Genomic DNA, 19,184 nt, shown 5'->3' with positions numbered 1-19,184 from the left:
CTGACGATCGTCCCGCAGCATCGGCCATCATCCGTTCGTTTGACTGATGACTGGCAAAAAGATGAGCCCGCCCGGCCGCGGGGTAAGGCGTGCCCAGTTGAAGCGGAGGAGGAGGGCCCAAGTCACGACGTCCGGTCTCGAGATGAACCCGTCTCGACGAGCCAGCCCATGGCCATTATTGCAATTGATTGGGCCGCCAGCCCTATTCTTCCTTTTTGGCCCAACGCCCACCTACGTTGAAAGACGATCGCGGGCAATCAACCTTTCGCTACATTGTTTAGGCGTGAAGACTAGGGGCCCGCCCTAGGCGTATGGGATCAGTCCGCGAAAGATGGAAAATGAGAAGAATGCAGCCCGACGACTGGCGCTTGCAAGCCTCATTCGGCGACGAGACCAAACCGCCTGCACAGTGCGGCCAATAGTTCGCTTCTCTTAGCCTTCTCGCGCAACTGGTCCCTGGGCCGGCTTGGGGGTCCAGCGCGTTTTAGTGTTATCGTCGGGCTGGCAGTTCGTTTGGTGGCCGGGGCATTTCTTTAGGGTGTGGCAACCACGTTGCTGTTGTGGCGCAAGGTACCGCAATACTTACAACGCGCGCCGCACAGACCCCCGTTACATTTGCGCCACTTGGAACCGTTTCGTGCAATTCCGTTGGCCAAGGGCGAAGCTGTCTGTGGGGGAAGCTTATCGCGAATAATGCAGCGCTAAGTGCGGCGGGAGACTACGCTGGGGAAATTGGTTGGCCGAGGGGAGGAAAACGTTACGAGGCACGGGAGGCGATGCGCCGCAGTGGCGTGAAGGATGGCAGGCGGGAGATGGCTGTCACTGTCGGTGTCTGGCATTATGCGCGTGGACTGCCTCGTGGGCGTGAAGCAAGGAATCGAATAACCTTAGCTTCGGCGAGATGTGAAGATGGCGGTCAGTGGGCGCGAGTAGGAAGAAAGGCCGGGGTGCGGCATGTGAAAGGTATAGATGTATAGGCGTGTATGGCGAATGGGAGGATGCCTTGGCCGCCGATCAGGGACGGATTTTCCTGGACTTGCGGCTTGGGGGCAAGTCTGGCGACCCTTGCCCGCACAACCTCTGGTGGCAACGCACCCCGCGAAAAGGAATCCCGTGTGGGGAGACCTCGTGCCGGTGGGGAGCAGCAGCGGAAGAAGCAAAGTATTATTGTTCAGTTCTCGCGTGGTACTGACGTCGAGCCACAGTGTCTCGCGTGCTACGCAAGGAACATGCTCATGGGGCTGCGGCAAGATTTGGAAAAGAAAACTGTCCAGCATGCTTGCAGCCTCCCGTGCGTCATGCTGCAGAGCTGAAAGCCAGTAATGGCAGGTTGTAGCAGAAGTCGGTGAAGATGCAAGATGAAGTTGTCCGATTTTTGCTGGTATGTACGGACATGGCACCGCGAGCAGAAGGCGTAGGTGCGCCTTGTCGTTGCCAAGCAAAGATAGACCGATTCGGCAGACGGGGTTTGGTGTAATCATGAGGTGTGCCCAGCGCGAGAGCATAACGGATTTGAAATTGTCGACACCGGATCCGATGACGGTGTCGTGTGGACGTACCTCTATGTTGACTCACAAAGCCTGCAGACGGACGGGCACCGAAGATTGCTTGGTGATCGAAGATGAGCAAGATGCAATGAAGAATCCAGACACGGTCAGCAGGCCGGGGGAGGGGTGCGCGTGGAGAGGCGCGGAATGCAGCTCCTGCGAGCCCGCGTCCGCGTCAACCCGCGTCGCGCGCAGCCTGCCAGCTCCCGTCCCGTGCATCATCTCGTCTCGACGCGTCGGCATCCTCGGCGACGGCGACGGACACGGAGTCGGCGAGGCAGACAAGGCAACGCGCGGATGACGAACAGCGCTGCTGAGCCTCGGCCTCCGCGCGTTCCGCAGCTGCGCGGCGCAATGCGCAATGCGCAGGAAAAGGGCCAGGCAGCAAGATTCCGCACAAGGCAGTAGGTCTAAAGGTCCCGTGGTCCGGCGACGCGGAGGGACAGACATTCCGGCGAGGGTGGACGTGACCAGGCTCAATCTCCGTAGACACCCGAACACCGCAGGAACTCAGATCATGCACGGCATGCACAAGCCGCTGCCTCCGGCTTGCTTTTTCCTGCGTGTCCGCCGCTGCTCTCCCGCCGCGTGAACCCATGCGCCGTGGCTCTCGGCGCAGGCAGGTCGCGCGGCAAGTGCCCCCAACCAACAACCCACAGGCGCAGCTGCCGCGCATCGCGAAACCGGAAGCGGGCACCTGAGCAGCCTCAACACCACCACCCTCACCATCCCACCTCAGATCGCCCCCCCACCGAACCGTCCCAACCAGCTTACGCGCAATGAGTAACCCCGAGATCATCCCCCAGCCCCTCATCCCACCCCTCATCGCTATCAGCTGAGGCTCAAACGCATGGCAGGGTAGCAGAGCTACAGCTACCCCTCCAGGACCCCCAAACCGCAGTCCAATCACCGTCCACCGCACCCGCAGCAGTTGCAGCAAGTCAAGCGGCAGGCTGCCTGCCCCCCGCAAGCACGGACCAGTCCAACCCCACAAAGCGCAGCGCCCCCATATTCACACACACACCGCAAAGTGCCACACGCTCTTAGCCTCCTTCCTTCCCTCTGCCCTTCCCATCCCCCCCGCGCTAACCCTGCTTTCACCCTATCCGGCAGTCGCTCATTCGGGCAATCCGCCACACACACACCGTAAAGCACCTGCAGCGATTGGCACAGAAGTCGCCTACACTGAGAAAACCGACCGGCACCCACACTACTGCAGGACATATCCTTTAGCAAGGAACCGTTTAGTAGTGATTGCGACACCGCTTCGATAACGGAAAAACGAGGCTGTCACCGGTCGGCTTTAGCCCGCAGTAGGCGAGCATTCGTGGCGTGCCGATTCTGTCAAATGGCGGAGATTGCGACATGGAACAACGATGGTGCTTCTTTTCTTGCCGCGCTGCCCGAACCGCCGCGCCGTCGCCGCTGTAGGAGCCGAGCAGGAACCCCGTCTCGACTACGGACAGCCGGTTGCGGAAGGAATCGAAGCAGAAACGCTAACGCGGGGGTGAGGCGGAAAAAAGAGGCAGACACAGCAAAAAAGCAGCGATGCAGACATGGAGCAATCCCACGGTTCACGTGGCGGGCGATATGGGTCGGTCTGTTTCAGGCCAATGCAAGGCAGATTGGTCTGGTCGGTCGGCTGCTGCCAACACTGCCTACATACTTTGCCTGCCCGGCGGCCGCGCGCCAGCAGCGGCAGTGAAGGGGAGCACATCGAGGCGCAGTTCTTTTCGTTTTTCCTTTCCATTGCGTGGCCGGGTGCGGCGGTGCTGGGGGGAGGTTGGTTGGCGATGAGTCCTTTGACGCCTGACGGGGGAGGGGTGCGCGGCGCCTTGTCCACGGCCAATGAGACGGCGTTTTTCTGCCGGCAGTAAGTCAACGATTTTCGTCGTTCGCGTCGCACGCAACAAGGCAGCAGACTGAGGGCGACGGAGCGAAAGACGAGCAAAAAATGCCTGCAGGCGATCGTCACCATGAGAGAGAGGGCTGCTCGCCGTACCTGCCCCTTCTTTCGCCTTTTCCTTGCTGTGCTGTTGCTGCCAGGTTTTTTCTTATTCGGGTTTTTTACTTTTTCGTTGCTGTTGTTCCTGTTTCTTGTTGGCCCCCTTTGTTGCCCAGACAGCCAGCGCAGCACAGCGCAGCGCAGCGTCGCACACGTATGCCCTGCTTGCTCATCACAGCCTCGACGACGACGGCCTTTGTTCGCGTACCGAAGCAAGCACGCAATGCGAAAACCTGCAAAGCTCAAACAACGATGACGACGGCGACGGCGAACGATTCGCAGTAGATCCCGCCGTTCCGTCCGCTTCGCGTACGTCATTGCAGACGTACATTACGAGGTTCTCGACTCGATGATGAGCAGAGCGGCAGAAAAAAAAAAGAGGTCTTCTTCTTCTCGCCCTTCGCTGTCGTCATTGCCCTGACTCGGATGCCTGCGGCGCGCGTTGCGCCCCCCGATGCGGCCATGGTGTACCTATGATGGCACACAGCTGTGGCGTTCGATCCAGGGTTCGGCGGGCTGGCGCGGGCTTCGGGCGTTCGGCCATCCGGCCGGCGCGAGGAAGAGAGCGCGAGCGACTGGACGACCCGACTTGCCGCGTTCCGCGCTTCTCCTTTCGTCGACATGTGTCAGCCTTGTTCCGCTCTCTTCTTCTCCCCCAGATCCGAGGCGGCAGCGCTAAGGCTAGGCAGTCGCAGAGTAGCCGTGCGGATACCGTTCATCGCTTTCTCATTCGCTTCCCCCCTCTCCCGTCTCTTCCTCCCGAACTGTACCGCGGATGGAGTAGGTCTGCTCGCCCTTGTGTCATCAACATCGCGCCGTGTGTCATCAGCGATCGCACGTGTCGTCACCCAGTCGCTTTCCCGTTGCTTTCGTCGACGACTCGAGAGAGACGGGACGCATATCCCCCCCTTCCGAGTTTCCGCGCGTGGGCGGACGGTGACCGGTGATTGTCCGGAGGTAACGTGGGATCTGCACCGATTGCCGCGACGATGATAATAGTATCCGCCACACTACGGATACTATCATCTTCTTCGCAAACTTATCCGTATTCAATCCCGTAAGGGAAGGAAGGAAGGAAGGGGGCCGGCTTGGCGGGGCGGACAACGCAGAGTCCGGAGCCGTGGGCACATACCACCTACACTACTACTACAGCACCACTACTACAGCTTGTCAAAAGGGTCTTGTTCATTCGCCCGTGTCTATCCTTCGTGCACGACCCTCTTCTCGCCCCGTTAGCTGTCAACAATTAACTGTCGCCCGGAAGACCCTCGGTCGCCACACTGACAACTGCTTATTTTGCCTAGCTGCAAATCACCTAGCCGTAGCAAATCGATTTTCTTCTCATTCGACGGTGGGGGCGCGGCGAAAATTGATCCCCAGACACATCATCCTTCCGTCGGCGGGCGGAGAGAAAACGCCGGAAATAAATGAAACATCTTTCCGCCCCAATCATGGGGCTGGAGGCCCGCTACCCAATAGGTGCCGGCGAGATGTCAAGTGGTGAGGAAAAGGAAGGGGAAAAAAAAGATTTATGGGTCGTCGAAGGAGGCGGCTTTGCAGTAGCCTCTGTTTGACCTGCATACAAGGCGCGAAACGGACATTTTAGTCGCGGGTCTGGCGCGCTGTTCGGCTGTAGGAGGAGGAGGGGGGAAACAGTGCCCCATCGTCAGTCTCGGCCGATGGCATGATGTTCTTCGGCGGAGCAAGACGAAGCGGCAGTAGTAGACGCTGTTATCTGGCGAGACGTACGACGACGGCCGCCGCCCACTTCGTTGCATTGAGAACGAGGCCGGATCGGGAAGGACGGTGAGGGGCTGCTCGTGAAGCTAGTGCAAACACCATGGTGGAAAAAGGGACATGCCCGCGAAAATTATACAGGTGTTGCAACGGTCACGATAGGATGTTGCCTGGTGTTCTGAATGCCCGAGGGAGGAGTGAGGAGCCAGCCATACATGGAAACCCTTAACTCCGTCGTCAAAGCTCCGGCCGACATGATGGCAAGCTACTACTGTAAAGTCCCTCCGCCTCCGCGTTAAAAGCAACAGAATTTTGAACACTTTATGCCCGTCCGTAATCGCCGCCGTCCCCACTAGTTGAGGAGATCTTCTTCTTCTCCTCCGTTCCGCACCCTGCATCATCAGAAAAACTCATTTTTCTTGTGGAGTCTCTCTTCGCACATCATGGAATATGCGAGGCGAGGCGCAAATGTGATCACGCCGGCGCGGCGGGCAGAGGAAAAATTGCAACGAGGTGTCCCCACTCAAATCGGGGGTGCTAGAAGAGACGGCGGCACTCATATCCGCGGAGGCTCGACCGAGGCATCACTAGCCGAGCCGAGCGCTTTGCATTTTTGAAGGTATCGTGACTTCTCGAAATCAAGATGAGAGAAAAAAAAAAAAAAGGCCTCGCACCTTCCATCATGCCGTGCCGTCCCGTCGTCGTCGTCGTCGTCGTCGTCGTCAATGAGGGTTTTCTGATGCATGCATGCCGTCCGTCCCCCTCCCCCGAGACCGCCCCGCGCCCGGCGGCCGGCCGATCTCGGGAGGGGGAAAGACCTAGGTAAGGACAAAGGGCAACTGTTGCGGTGCGGCGCGGCGCACAAGCGAGCACAGAAGAGACGAACGACAACAAAGGCGAGCGAATGGCCTGGAAGCCTCCATCTCTCTCTTTCCCGCACCGTTCCCGTGATGCGATTACATGCCCGCCCCGACATCATCATCTGCAGCCAACGAGTTTTGTCATCCGCAGTTTTTTGTCTCTCTCTCTTTGCCCTCACTCATCACAGTTGTTGCGTTACCCACGTGTTTCATCATCATAGACATAGGCTTGGGTCTGGACTCTTCTCTTTCCCCTCGCCCGCGAAAGTGATGATGACTCCTGTCTCTCTCTCTCTCTCTCTCCCGTGGATGACCGATCGGATGACGAAAGCCAGCCGTTGGTCAACTACATACCGCCGTGCATAGTAGTCCGCCGTCTTCCGCGGCGGCGGCGGCGGCGGCATGGGAATAAGTCATCGGGGTTTGGATGATTCACACGTAGCTGCAACTGGACCTGGCATAACGCCGGATGCCGGCCGGCTGGCGTGGAATCCTGCCGATTTTCCCTCTTTCCCTTGGGTTGGGGAGGAGACGCGCGACGGAATGGAACGGGTTGTGCGGGATGGTTTAGTTTGGCAATGGGAAATGAACGGTGAAGGACAGCGGCATCCCTCGGTCAGCCATGGGGCTTTCCGGTCGGCAAATGTGCGACAAACCATCATTGACTACGCATACAAGGCGGAAAAATGATCGCAAGGCTACTACTAGGAAGTAATGCAGGGCGCGGTTGTGTATGAGGCAGCCAGCCGAAGCGGGGGCGTGGCGTACGGTCCGGCATTATTGGTGCGAGTAATGGAACAACGAACGCGCAAACGCGCGACAAACGCCGGCCGCCGTTGCTCACAAAGCCTTTGCCTGCAGGGTCGGTCGGCAAAGGGAAGAAAAAATTGATCGCAAATGAGTGGTAGTGGTAGTAATCCGTAGTGGGTGTGTGTTGGTCAGCTGGTCTCTCTTCCTGCCTTTGTTCCAGTGCCCGTCGACGGTCGCCCGTCACCGCCCCTTCCGTTTCGGAATGTGTTGCGGTAGGCAAGTGGTGGTAGTTAGCGCGCCAGCGGCTTACGCGCTTCCTTCCTCTACAGCGTTGTTGCTGCAGGTGCAGTGGGGCCGCCGCCTGGGGGGCCCTTTTTTCTTCTCTTTGGTGGGAGTAGTCAGCTGCGCTGGCAGCTGCAGGTAGAGTAGGGCCCCCATCACATGCCTTGGCTTGTTGGCTTGGGGCTTGGGGGTCTGTACGACTTTTTGTGCATTGGCCCGATGGGGGAATAAGCTGCGAGCGCGATGTGATGCATTTCACAATGAGGCACAGTCATGATTGGATTTGTTTTGAGTGATTGTTTGTCATTTGTTTGTAGGTAGTAGGTGGGGATTGGTTGCTAGCTAAGGTGTGCTGCTGCGAGCTGGGCCTCGACCTTCGACTGTCTCTGACAGGAGGGAGACCCCGCTGAGCTGCGCAGGCGGAAAAAACAAGAGTGGAAACATGACCCTGCGCGGAATTCATCGTCGCGCATTTCTGAACATCCCCAGCCAAATGAAAATGCTTGTGAAAGGAAATAGGTATCAAGGACGAACGCCGGAACTCCATGCTGATGATTATTCGCTTCGCTCATGAGGCCATAAACAGAGACAGGAAGGAGACAAGAGACATTGTGCACTGCTCAGTACGATGTTATGAGCGGTGCGTTTCGTCGTTCGAGGAAGTAGCTTTCTTGTAGGAAGGCTGCTTGATCGGGTGTCGTCGTTTGTAGTTGCGACTCCTTGCCGTCGAGGTATGCTGTTGTTGCGATGGCCTGCCTCTCCTTCTCGCTGTACTCGATGGTAGGCTGAGGCGGTGTTGTGGGCGTTGCGTCGTCGTCTGAATCCGAGTCCTCTTCGTGGACGAGCTCGGGAGGCGTTTGTTGCGATGGCGAGCGGACGAGAGCGTGCTCGTCATCGAACTCCTCGTCCTCGTAGTACTCGTCCTCCTCGTCGTCCTCCTCCTCGTCATCGTCCTCGAGCTCGGTGGTAGTGATGCGCACCGGCGGCGAGGGAATCCGCCTGAGCGGGGCGATCATGTCGAAGTCGGCGTCGTCCTCCTCGTAGTCGGAGTCGGACTCGCTGTCGGAGATGATGTCGTCGTCCTCCTCGTCCTCCTCGTCGTCATCCTCCATGACCTCCTCGTCAATGGTGTCGGCCCACTGGATGTGCCTCTCGGCACGGGCGGCCTTGTTGACGGTCTTGTTGAACCAGGCCTCCTGCTCACGCTCGGCGTCGGCAAGCTCGAGCATCAGGGAGTCGAGAAGGTTGGCGTGGCCGACGAGCAGGCGCAGGTCGTGGTCGCTCTTCTGGGCCTCGTGGGTGAGCTTGGTGCGGGCCGAGGCGGCAATGTAGTAGGTTTGCGAGAGAGACATCTTTTGCTTCTTGGCCGGCGGTGCGGCGGTGGGGAAGTAGGAGCGGGTGGTCTCAGCCGAAAATGGCTCGAAGCTTGATTGGAGTCGTAGATGCGAAGGCATGGTGAATGTGCGTGGTTGATATAGCTGGAGTGCCTGGAGGGTGAGTCAATAAAAGCGCGAAACTCGGCGCGGCTATGACTGGAACGTACGTATGGGGATGCAGACCGCGGGCGGTGAGCAGGGCGGGAAGGCGGGCTGAGCAGCAAGGGTGTGCGAAGTAGGCGTGGCTGCAGCGAAGCGAGGCGGAAGGTGTGCCGCGGTGAAGATCGTTGTTGCTGGTATCGATGTCGATGTTGAGATGTTGTGGTTTGTGGTGGACAGAGGGGGGCGGGTCTGGCGGTATACTTATGCCATGCCTCAGATTCCCAGACAGCGTAGATGACCCCGGCGTTACCGTCGTGCGTGCGTGCTCACCGCCGCGAGGCTGATGATTGTCTCCGGGCCCGAGCTGTAAAGGCCGGCCCATCCATGCAAGCGCATGGACGCAGATCGTCGGCTTACACAACACCCCGGTCTCGCACATGCGGTGCCCGCGCTGCCCGTCCCCTCGGCCGCAGCCCGGCTTGTCGCGCTCGTCGCCCGAGAAGCCAGCGCACCGCTCGGAGCGACTGTCTGCAAACGCTCCGCAGCCAGTCCGCCCGCCCAGCGCTGTTTCAGCAGGAAACAAAACAGCCACGCTCTCAAACAGCCCCCGCCATCTCTGCCCGGCAATCTGCTGGCGACACGCCGTGTTTGGGCGGCGTCCGCCGCGAACTCCGTGCCCGCGTGCCTCCTTGCGCAGGCCTGAGATGAATTGGCGCCTAGTCCGTTTGTCAGCTCTCAAGCCACAGCCCAGCAGCGCATTCCTCCGCTCTTCTCCAGTGCCAGGGACCAGTGCCCTGCCAAGCCCCTGTGCGCCCGTTTCCAGTCGGCCGCTCCATCTTCCGTCGGTGCGTTCTGCGGTCCGCTTGCAGGGTCGCAGCCAAACCCAAGCTACCGCACGCCGTCTGTCGCCGTCATCTGTCGCCGTTGTTGAGTCATTCTGAATCGCGGCGGCCGGACGACGGAATTCGGAGTTAGCTTGGGTGTTGACTTTGCTGCCTGGGGCCAGCCGACTATGCCGAAGGTTCTGCGGCTCATCTCCCTGATCCGCCGCTGAACGCGAGCCCGAAGGCTGCCGCCCGTGGCCCCGCAGTCGATCTACTTTTCGTACGACCAAGGGCTTTGTTCTGCCCGCAACTGCGCGCATCTCGTACCTCGCATTGCCAATAAATGGGCTGCTGCCCGTTCCGGCGCGCTCGCATCGCATGCCGCGGATGCGCACTACTCCCAGCTGCGAGCCGCACGCGCGCATGCCGCCTCCATCGCAATAGCGCAATCCACAGCACTGCAGTCGCCGAGCGCAGTCACAGTGCTGGAGAGGACGGCGATTAGTTATTTGCGAGCGGACTGCGTCATGGCCCGGGCTCGAACGGCGGGCGGGCTTATCCAGTTAACTCCAGGCGGGATGACGACCACAGTGTCGGCTCGTAAGGCTGGCTTACACATTGCGCCATGCGCCATCCCAGCGCTCGGTGCGGTCGCTGCTGACAAAAAGCGACGGCCGCCCACACATAAGCTGGCAGCATGCGCCTGTTCGAGCAAGAGCGGTGTTTGTCAGGGCCAGCAGCCGTCATGGATGATTAATTCTCGCTGCTGCACCAACCCTCACTAATTGTCAGAATGACTGACTCTTTCCAGAAGCGACCGCGCGCAGCCGCCGGCCACGCGCTGTAACCCTTCGCAGCCCGCGTGTCCTAATTCGGGCATCACGGTGCCTGTGTTCGTGCGACCGGCCGCCGCATATGCACGCAATAGAGCTGGGGAATGGCCATGCGGTGAGGTGCTGCCGCGCTCTGCCCTCTCTGCCCTGCGTACAACAAATACCACTGTGGGCGTCTTCTGCAGCGCCATGGTCGCACAGCCCCTTCAGTCGGCAACCCCGACGCGGTCGTCTCCCTCGCCGTGGATTCGCTTGTTGCGCCCTCGGTTCCGTTCCGTTGCTGACCTCGAGGCGGCAGGCCGAATAACACCACGCCAACGCCGTTGCGGCCATGCCACGCTGCACCCCGTCAGCGCACTCGGGCCCGATGAGGCTTCAAGGCGCGGCAGTCGTCCAATCCAAAGCGCCCCGGCGTTGGAGCTGTGGCTGGCGCAGCACCAGCAGCAGCAGCACTCGGTGCCCGCGCGCCTGCGCTGCGTCTGCGTCGGTCGTAGGGCGACGAAACGAAAGCGAGCGCGGTTCAGCTCACCGCTCGGGCGCATGGCCGGCCCATGTCGGCGTGGCATCGCATCGCGTACCTGATCTCACGACGCGATCTGGCGAAGCGAACCACTCCAAGGCGTTTTCTTTTTCGGGCGCTTTTTTTAACCCAGCGCAGCCCGAACAAGCGCCCGTCGCGCGCGCCGCCGTCACGGACCAGGCGGTGGAGCGGGCGAGTTGAGCCTCAACTCTATTGTCAGCGCCAAGCCACAAAGCCGCCGCCCATCTCATTTTTCTTTTGCTCGCTTTAATGAGGGCCCGCCCGCTAGCTCTGCGTCTTGCTTGCGGTTTGATTGCCAGCCCAGCTTTGGGCCGCGGTCGGGCGGGTTGTGTCCTGCGTCTCCTTTTCTCCTCGGGAAGCGCGCATCGCGGCGGCGGGAACCTGTGCGCTGGCAGCCATGGTCGCCGCACCAGGGGAAGCAGCGTTATGCAAGTTTGTGCGCTTGGCCGTGGGGTGTTCGGGAGGGAAGCAGGGAGCGCGGCGGGCCAGATCAGCAATTGTCCTCGACAGCACAAGGGAGATCGACCGGAGCGGTGTGGTGTTTGCGCGTTTCAGTCCGGGGGCGGGAAAGCGGTTGGTACGACTGCGGTGGTGCTTCGACGTGGCACTGTGGAGACACCGGTCAGAATCCCCCATCCTTCTTCACGCAGAAGAGACAGGCGGTATAGCCGCCACTGCGGTACCCGCGAGCGCTTCTGCGGTGGCTGAGCCTCGTGCCTTGCCTCCTGAAGCCTGCAGCCGCGGCCCTTGACGCTGACACGTCTTACTTAGCGGTGCAACCTCGCTGCTGCCGTTTGCCGTGTTTCGGCTCCCGCGACACCCACAACACTTCGAAATTTGCAAACATCGACGTTTGGGGCGCCAAATCTCAGGAATAGCCAGTCATGCGCCGCCCCGCCAGCAAAAGTTTCTCCGCGCTGCCTCGCCGAGCGGCCTGAAAACAATCGATTCATCACCTCAACCTCGCGGGCTGCCTTGGGGCTGTGTTTCTGCTTCGCTGCCCGCGCTGCCGTGTCGACGCGTTAGCGAGATTCAACAGGCCTCCGTCCGACGGGCCTCTTTCATGCGCTCAGGACTGCCGCGTTGCTCCCCCGCTCGATCGGCGACACCGGAGAATCTTCGATCGCGTCCTTCATATATCAGAATCCAGTCTGTTTCCGTGATTGTTTGGAAACCTTGCTATGCACACGCGAGCCAGCCCGCCGAGAGAGTTTGAAAAACGAAACCTTTCCGGCCTCGAGTCGGCCTCCCACCAATCTCTCAGGACCCCGGCGAGCAAACGTCGTCGGGGTCTTCAGTTATGCGAGACCATGGAGCCTCGGAGAATGAGGTCGACCTTTCATGCCGCTTGACTTCTCGCCCCCCTTTCCTGACCATTTCCTCTCCGCCATGCAGGACGTGATTGCTGCGTCCCAACTAACCCGCCGAGCACGCAGAGCCAACGCGACGCCTCGATACGCTTCTGAGACAGCAGCTCTTCCACGGCCACCAACACCTGATGTTCTGGACGCGCATGCAAACATCGCCAGCCACGAAGCGTGTGACGACAACACGCGGTTTCGCCGTGCACCCCCGCCTAGGTCCCGGCCGGCACGACATACTCACTTCTGCCAGCCGAACAAAACCGCCCAGCCGTCGTCGTACCACCATGTCCACACTCTTCTCCGATTTCTCCGTCCCACCGTGGGGACGGGGCCCCCCCTCAGACGCCAGTCGTTGCGTCGGAGAAACGGATTATCCCCAATCGCAACCGTTGCGACCACGAGAGTCTCAGACGGCAAGAAAATCAAACCGGCTCCGGTTGCCTCGACACTTTTCGGAAATTTTGCGAATTTCTCGGGAGAGCAGCCATCATCATCGATTTTGCGGCCGTTGCTGCCGCCTGACATGCTGATGGACTCTTCTAGGCCAAAGGTGACGAAGACGACGACGAACGCTTTTTGCTTCAGATGCGTTTTCGACCCCCGAATGTCGTTGGAGATTTTCCGACCCCACCAACCAACCCGCAACGCAGTTTTGCCGTGGCACCACCCCACCCGCGAGATTCCGCCTGACCAACCCCCGAACTCTCTTTCCAACGGCCGAGAACGTAGCGTGGGGACGCGAATGAATGCAACCGTCGATGAATACCGAGGCTGGATGGCCTCCCCACCCCCGACGTTGTTTGTTTGAGCGAGGAGGGAGGGAGGGAGTGGAGCCGAGAAGCTCGTGGAACTATCTGGGCCCCTAGACACACGAAAAACGCGTACATACGCCTTTAAACGCTGGCTTTTTTTTTTTGCCCTCGCAGCAAGAAAAAAAAAAGTTAAGTTGGTATCCGGACTGTTACATCCGACGCGGGGCCCCCCTTTCCCCTCGTTTTCTCCGGACTCCCTTCCTTCGGTCGGAATCAAGCTGGTCTCGGTGCTCGGCAGTTGCGTTGGGTTGCGGACGTCTCGGCGTCGTCGTTGTTGCGTCAGCTGCGGGCGCCACGGTGTGGCAGTTCGATGTCACGATGGGACGTTGTTTTTTTTTCCTTTCCCCGCCTACTGAAACTGCTCGGCAACTCCTTCTCCTTCTGCGAGAGGGAAATTCCAACGATCGCTGGCGAACGACGTCGAAACGACTGAGGCAGCCGTGTCATCGAGAGGGGGGGCTGTGCAGCAGCCAATCGAAGCGCCGGGTCTCAGGGTTCGTAAGAATGGTGGTGGTGGTGATTGGAAGGGGGCGGCCGTGGACGGGATTGGCGTACACGTGGACACACACCTCCGGCTGGGCATTTTCATGCGAGCTCGCGAAGGCTGCGTGGGGGGTTCGTGTTTGGGGCCGGACGCGGTAGTCAGGGGGTGGGGGGCTCGCGAGCGAGATGAGGGGGATGGTTGGATTGATGTGGAGCTTGAACCGTGGTTCGTGTGCGGCGTGGAAGGTGAGTGGATGATGAGGCCGTGTTGAACGCTTTTTTTTTCTGTTTCCCCTCTTCGCGGTGGGAAGCCGTTCCGTTGCGGTCACGAGTGAACCTATCGCGTCGAATCCTCGCATACACTAGGATGGTTCTTCAGACTATGAAGAGCTGTTCATAGGGAGATACCCATTCTCTATCTCCCTCCTTCTTTCAGACTATAACCACAGTCTGCCGTGGAGCCTTTAAGAACCAAGCAATTGTATCTTTCACATTCTCTGTATAACTCGGCTGACCGCTCATTGTTGCAAGCCCAACCCTCCGGTATACATTGTCTTGACTGAAAGAGATCCCGGCCGCCTGGAGGCTGGCACCATCAGCTTCGCCAATTCCATCCAAAACACAGAGGAGGCCGTAGACGCAGTTACCAATATTCGAATGGAGGAGTGGAAGACAGTATACGGCAATCCCATCGGCTGGCCGTTCGCGAGGCATATCGAGGCTTGCAGAGGACCCGGATGTCCCAACAATGTTGTTTCCGTCAGTTGTCAACATCCGAGGGAGGCCAAAGCGAGGAAATTCGAGCCGAACTTGTTGAACGTGGCCAGACAGCGCAACCCATCCGCTGCGTACTTGCCCAAATGGGTTCTTACTGGCCAGCTCCACTTGGGCATCTTCGAAGGCTGCGAGGTGCTTTGTTATGGGCAGATAATAACTGGCAGACAGTGGATGCTCAACTCTCGCAATAACGCTTGCCCAAGACCACGACGGGGCTTGATACGTCGCTGGACGTCTGCTGCGATACCGAGTGACCGGCGCCAATTGCCAGCAAAGGCCGAACAGGAACGACTGTCTCCAAAGGCCTGCGAGATACTGGTTTTCCGGCGAGCTCTGCATCTCTCGCGCCAGTCCGGACAAGGCAGGGAGTTTGTCGCTTTCGAACGTAAGGCGTCGTGCGGAGTATTGAGAGACAATCTTCTCCCATACCGCAACGGCGTGGTTCGTGACCATATTGCCGCCTTCCGAAGCCTCCCTCACCGGCTTCGTGAGAGGCTTTGCGTCCTGCCACGGGATCTCTCTGAGCGAAGGCACGCCCTCGTCCGCTTCGCCCGTCATGCATTCCCAGTAGACCTGTTCCCGCCCGAAGTGCAGTATCCGCCGCGGAAGGTTCCGTTCCTGATAGACCCATGCGCGGTCCGCCAAACAACCCAACCTTCCCATCGTGTGAGTGTCTCCGATGGATTTGCCGCTTATGGCGACGCTGCTCCCGGGGAACGGACTGCGTTTGAGCTCCAGCGGTGAAATCCGGTGACGGTTCCGGGTCCAAAAGCATCCGTCCTGCTCGTTTGACGACCCTGCCGCCGAGATGACCAGATACGCATTTCGATACACCCATGCCATCTTGGATGCTTCGTTGGCCCAATCATCATCGGAGTCCTGGAAGATGCATAGCCGGTCGATCCAGATGTATTGCAGCCCCAGGCGAGAGGTGATGGTGCAGGCATCTCGGAGTGTTTGCGGGAGTTCCTCGATGGGAAGGCCTTTGAACATTCCAGCCTCGGTGCCTTCCCGTAGCTTCAACGAGTCCATAGGGCCCCATCGGTAGCTGAGAGCAGTGTACCGACAGTCTTCCGTGCACGCAGTCGGAGAGCCTTGGGCAAATGTTGTCAAGCGAAAACGCGGTCCCTCGATCTTTATAAGTCGCGTTGGAAACTCGTGGGGAGACGGGTGGACTCGACACTTGGGGTGCTGTTGAGTGCAGCAATCCAGCCAGCGCCTGATCTGTGAAAAGGTCTCGGCCGAGTCGGTCCTCTTGCCGAATGTCTCGGTCCTGGCTCGATGGAGACCTTTTGACGTTGTCAATCAGGTGTGATATCAATGATAATGAAACCATACTGACTCTTGATATCTAGTGTGGGTGCTAGACAGCTGGCAGGTAGAAAAAGGGAAAAGGATTCCCCGTCTCTTGAACCGATTGGACTTGGACCGATTCGTAGCTCTTGTTTCTGCCACTCGCACGACCAAGTCCCGTTGCCCTTTCTGTACTCCAACATCTCCGCCCGGAGAGATTGCCAGAAAAGCTGGCAAAGATGGCAGCTACCCCTGGAACTGTGGCAGCAATCCAAAAACTCAAGTAAGTCCGTGTGGTGCGGAAGCAAGACAAGTTCTCCTGATATGTCATCATGGAACTCCGTCAGCATGCTCTTCAAGTCTCTGGACAAGAAGTCTCTGCAGGGCTTGCAAAATGATGTTGGCGGATCAACGCTAAGCTCCTCTCCGACACATTCAAAATCCCCATAGTCAGAGACTGAGGGGTTGCGTTCCAATTGGGAGAGCTGACGATCGTGCAAAAGCGCTCGGAGAAGGAGGGGGATTCGAGAGCCAGTTGAAGGACATGGCACTGCCGTATCGTCCCTGAAGAGTAAAAGAGCTTCCAATGCCATTTGTGTGTGTGCATGCTATGTTGCTGGAAAGAGGGGGTTGGCGGTTTGGTCTGTCGGTTGGAGAGGTCTGCAAAGCAGATAAGCAGTTACAATAACGGCTGAAAGACGTAGTAGTAAGGTCTGATATTTGTTCGCTGGAAGTCTTTCGGGAATGAGGCTTACACGCGGACTGCGGCTGATAAGAGTGGGGCCTATGCGCAAATTTATGTATGTACAGGTGCCGATCGCCAGAGCGAAGTTGCTTTCTTACTAGAAAGCTGCATGCCGTATCGCCAAGAGGAGCGTAAACCCTCGGTTCTGACCTATCATGGCCGCCACGCAAGTTCAGAATCCATCGTCAGAAATTTCACACTAGCCATTCGCTGTAAGATGGTCTTGCCCGTTCACGTGCCAGGTTTCGCAAACGTACAAGTCTACCCTTGGCGTGTGACGTGGGGCTTTGAATCATGGAAGTGGGGGCCGAGAATATGCTGTTGACCGTGAACCTCCCGCTTCTCCAGATCTCAGCCTGCCGTCCCGTTGTTTTCATCTCTTCTCACACCATTCCCATTTGTCAATTGAACGCCATCTGGTCATCCTGTCTGTCTGTAATCTGGCTCGCGCGGCAACACTGCTTACGCTCATTTTCCCCATACGCCACAGGAGGCGCCGTACGGACCTTCCAGCACGCCAGACTCGTCCTTGTTATCATGGGCTTTGCAGAACTTGCAGGGTATCTACAGCAGACCTTGGCCCTCATCGGGCTACTCGCTCTCGGCATCCACTTCATCCGTCCCTTCTTACCTCATTCCAGCCACAACCGTAACGGCACACATGAGCATTCAGCCTTGGGATCAGACGCGGATGCCGGAGCGATAGTCCGACTCTTTGACGGCATTAGAAAGCCCGACCCACCAGCCTCAGCACCCGCCGCACCAGAGACGCGGAAAACGTTCCAAAAGGACGACTACACAATCGGCCTGGTCACCGCACTAGACCGGGAGTTCCGCGCGGCCATCGCCACCCTCGACGAGCGGCACAACGAGCCGTCGGACTTCAGCGCGCGGCCCGACGACATCAACCACTACGTCTGGGGCCGCGCGGGCCAGCACAACGTCGTCGTCGTGACGTTCCCCATGGGCCGAGTCGGGACGAACATCGCCTCGCACGTGGCGACGCAAATGGTCAGCGCCGTGCCCTCCATCCGGTTCGGCCTCATGGTCGGCATCGGCGGCGGCGTTCCCTGGGTCGGCGGGAAATACACGGACGTCCGGCTCGGCGACGTCGTCGTGAGCGCGCCCTCTGGGTCGGGAACGACCGCCGGCGTCGTCCAATACGACCTCGGCAAGGAGGAGTCCGGTGGCACTCGCCGGTGCGGCAGCTTGAACGGGCCGCCTCAGGCGCTGCTGAGCGCGGTTTCCTACTTCAAAGCCGAAACCGAGATGGCGGCCTTGGCCGTGGCGATCGAGCAGGCGTCGGCGCAGATCAAGACGAAATTCCGTATCAGCACCTACGCTTATCAGGGGATGGAGGAGGATACGTTGTTCAAGGCTTGGTACAGTGGTTCAGGCGCTTCGTGGTGGATCTTTGGCTTCCTCCCGTTCCGGTTCTTGCGCGACTTTGCGGTTGTCAAGCGCGCAAGGCGGGAGGAGCCGGCGGTCCCGCGGATCCATTATGGCCTGATCGCGTCGGGCAACAAGGTCATGAAAGATGCCAGAGCGAGAGATGAGCTAACAAGCTGGCTGAAGCAGAACACCTCTGGCGGCGAGTGTCTTTGCTTCGAGATGGAAGCGGCTGGCCTCATGGACAATTTCCCCTGCTTGGTCATCAGAGGCATCAGCGATTATGCCGATGCCCATAAGAATGATAAGTGGCAGGACTATGCTGCATTGACTGCTGCTGCATATGCGAAGAAGCTGCTTGAGGTGCTCAAACCGGTTCAAGTACACTCATCGAGAGAGGCCAGGGAGGTTATCGGAGTCATTCGGGAAGTTCGCCAGGGTTAGTCGTCGTTTCCCTCTTATAATGAATCTTCGTTCTGGCATATGAGCTTCTCTGACTTATTGAAGATGTTCAGGACGTCAAAGCTGGAGTTCACCTTATATCCGAGGGAGAACGGGACAGGAAAATAGAGAATTGGCTGAGACCGTCAGACCAAACTGTTTACCTCAGCCAGACCAAAGAATCTCGTGGAGACCACAACAAGACGAACACCTGGCTTTTCGAGCATAAAGCCTACATTGGCTGGCAGTCACGTAATCCCAATCACTTGTGGTTGTATGGACCTTCTGGTTGTGGCAAGACGGTGCTTTCTTCTACAATCATCCACGAGCTTGGTGAAGAGAGCTGCCTTTACTTCTTCTTCGATTTCCGCAAGGAATACACATTTGTCGACGCTCTTTCTTCCCTCGTCTGGCAACTCTACTCTTCGCCGCAAGGACCAAAGGGTCCGCTACACCGGCTGTATTCTTCCAAGCAGAACTCACGTCCATCAGCGGAAAGTTTGGCAGAGACCTTCGGTCAGATGGTGCAGCAGACAAATCAAGTCCAGATCGTTCTCGATGCACTTGACGAATGTGGAGAGAAAGGAAAGAAAGAGCTGCTGAAGTGGTTGCATGGACTAACCGTGCATGCCCGGACTGAAAACAACAAGTGTCGTATCATCATGACGAGCCGGAGCGATCAGCAAGACATAATAAAGTGGCTCCACTCACCGAATTTGTCACTGAACGGATTGTCCCTGAACCAAGTCACAGCGGGGGTCAAAGCAGATATTGTCAGATACATTCAAACGCGCCTTACTACGGATCGAACGTTCAATAGATGGCGGAATGACAGAACACAAGCAAAGGACAAACCCATCCTGGAGGTCATAGAGGAAAAGCTTACCGCTGAAGCGGGCACCATGTAAGGAATCTCCAACCTCTTCGCTGATTTGCCCGGACTAACCACCCGATCTTTACAGGTTTCGTTGGGTGTCCCTGCAACTCGACGCCATCGGGAAACTTGCCTCTGTTTCGGCGATC

General features: G+C 58.4%; 2 protein-coding genes across 2 annotated transcripts; one reads left to right on the top strand and one right to left on the bottom strand.

The window, feature by feature from the left end:
* Positions 1-7,801: 7,801 nt before the first annotated feature.
* Positions 7,802-8,635, bottom strand: SLS55_001339 (uncharacterized protein; the record flags this gene model as incomplete). The annotated part of the gene is made up of 1 exon (XM_066772834.1): positions 7,802-8,635. The coding sequence occupies one exon, from the start codon at positions 8,633-8,635 to the stop codon at positions 7,802-7,804; it is 834 nt and encodes a 277-aa protein (XP_066638113.1).
* Positions 8,636-16,625: 7,990 nt separating this feature from the next.
* Positions 16,626-18,164, top strand: SLS55_001338 (uncharacterized protein; the record flags this gene model as incomplete). The annotated part of the gene is made up of 2 exons (XM_066772833.1): positions 16,626-16,631; positions 16,845-18,164. The coding sequence occupies 2 exons, from the start codon at positions 16,626-16,628 to the stop codon at positions 18,162-18,164; spliced, it is 1,326 nt and encodes a 441-aa protein (XP_066638112.1).
* Between the last annotated feature and the right edge of the window lie 1,020 nt (positions 18,165-19,184).

The sequence above is a fragment of the Diplodia seriata genome, assembly GCF_021436955.1.
Source record: "Diplodia seriata strain FDS-637 chromosome Unknown scaffold_1, whole genome shotgun sequence".
NCBI lineage: Eukaryota > Fungi > Ascomycota > Dothideomycetes > Botryosphaeriales > Botryosphaeriaceae > Diplodia > Diplodia seriata.
The sequence above is the reverse complement of the archived record's forward strand: the minus strand, read 5'-3'. Positions and strand labels throughout refer to the sequence as shown.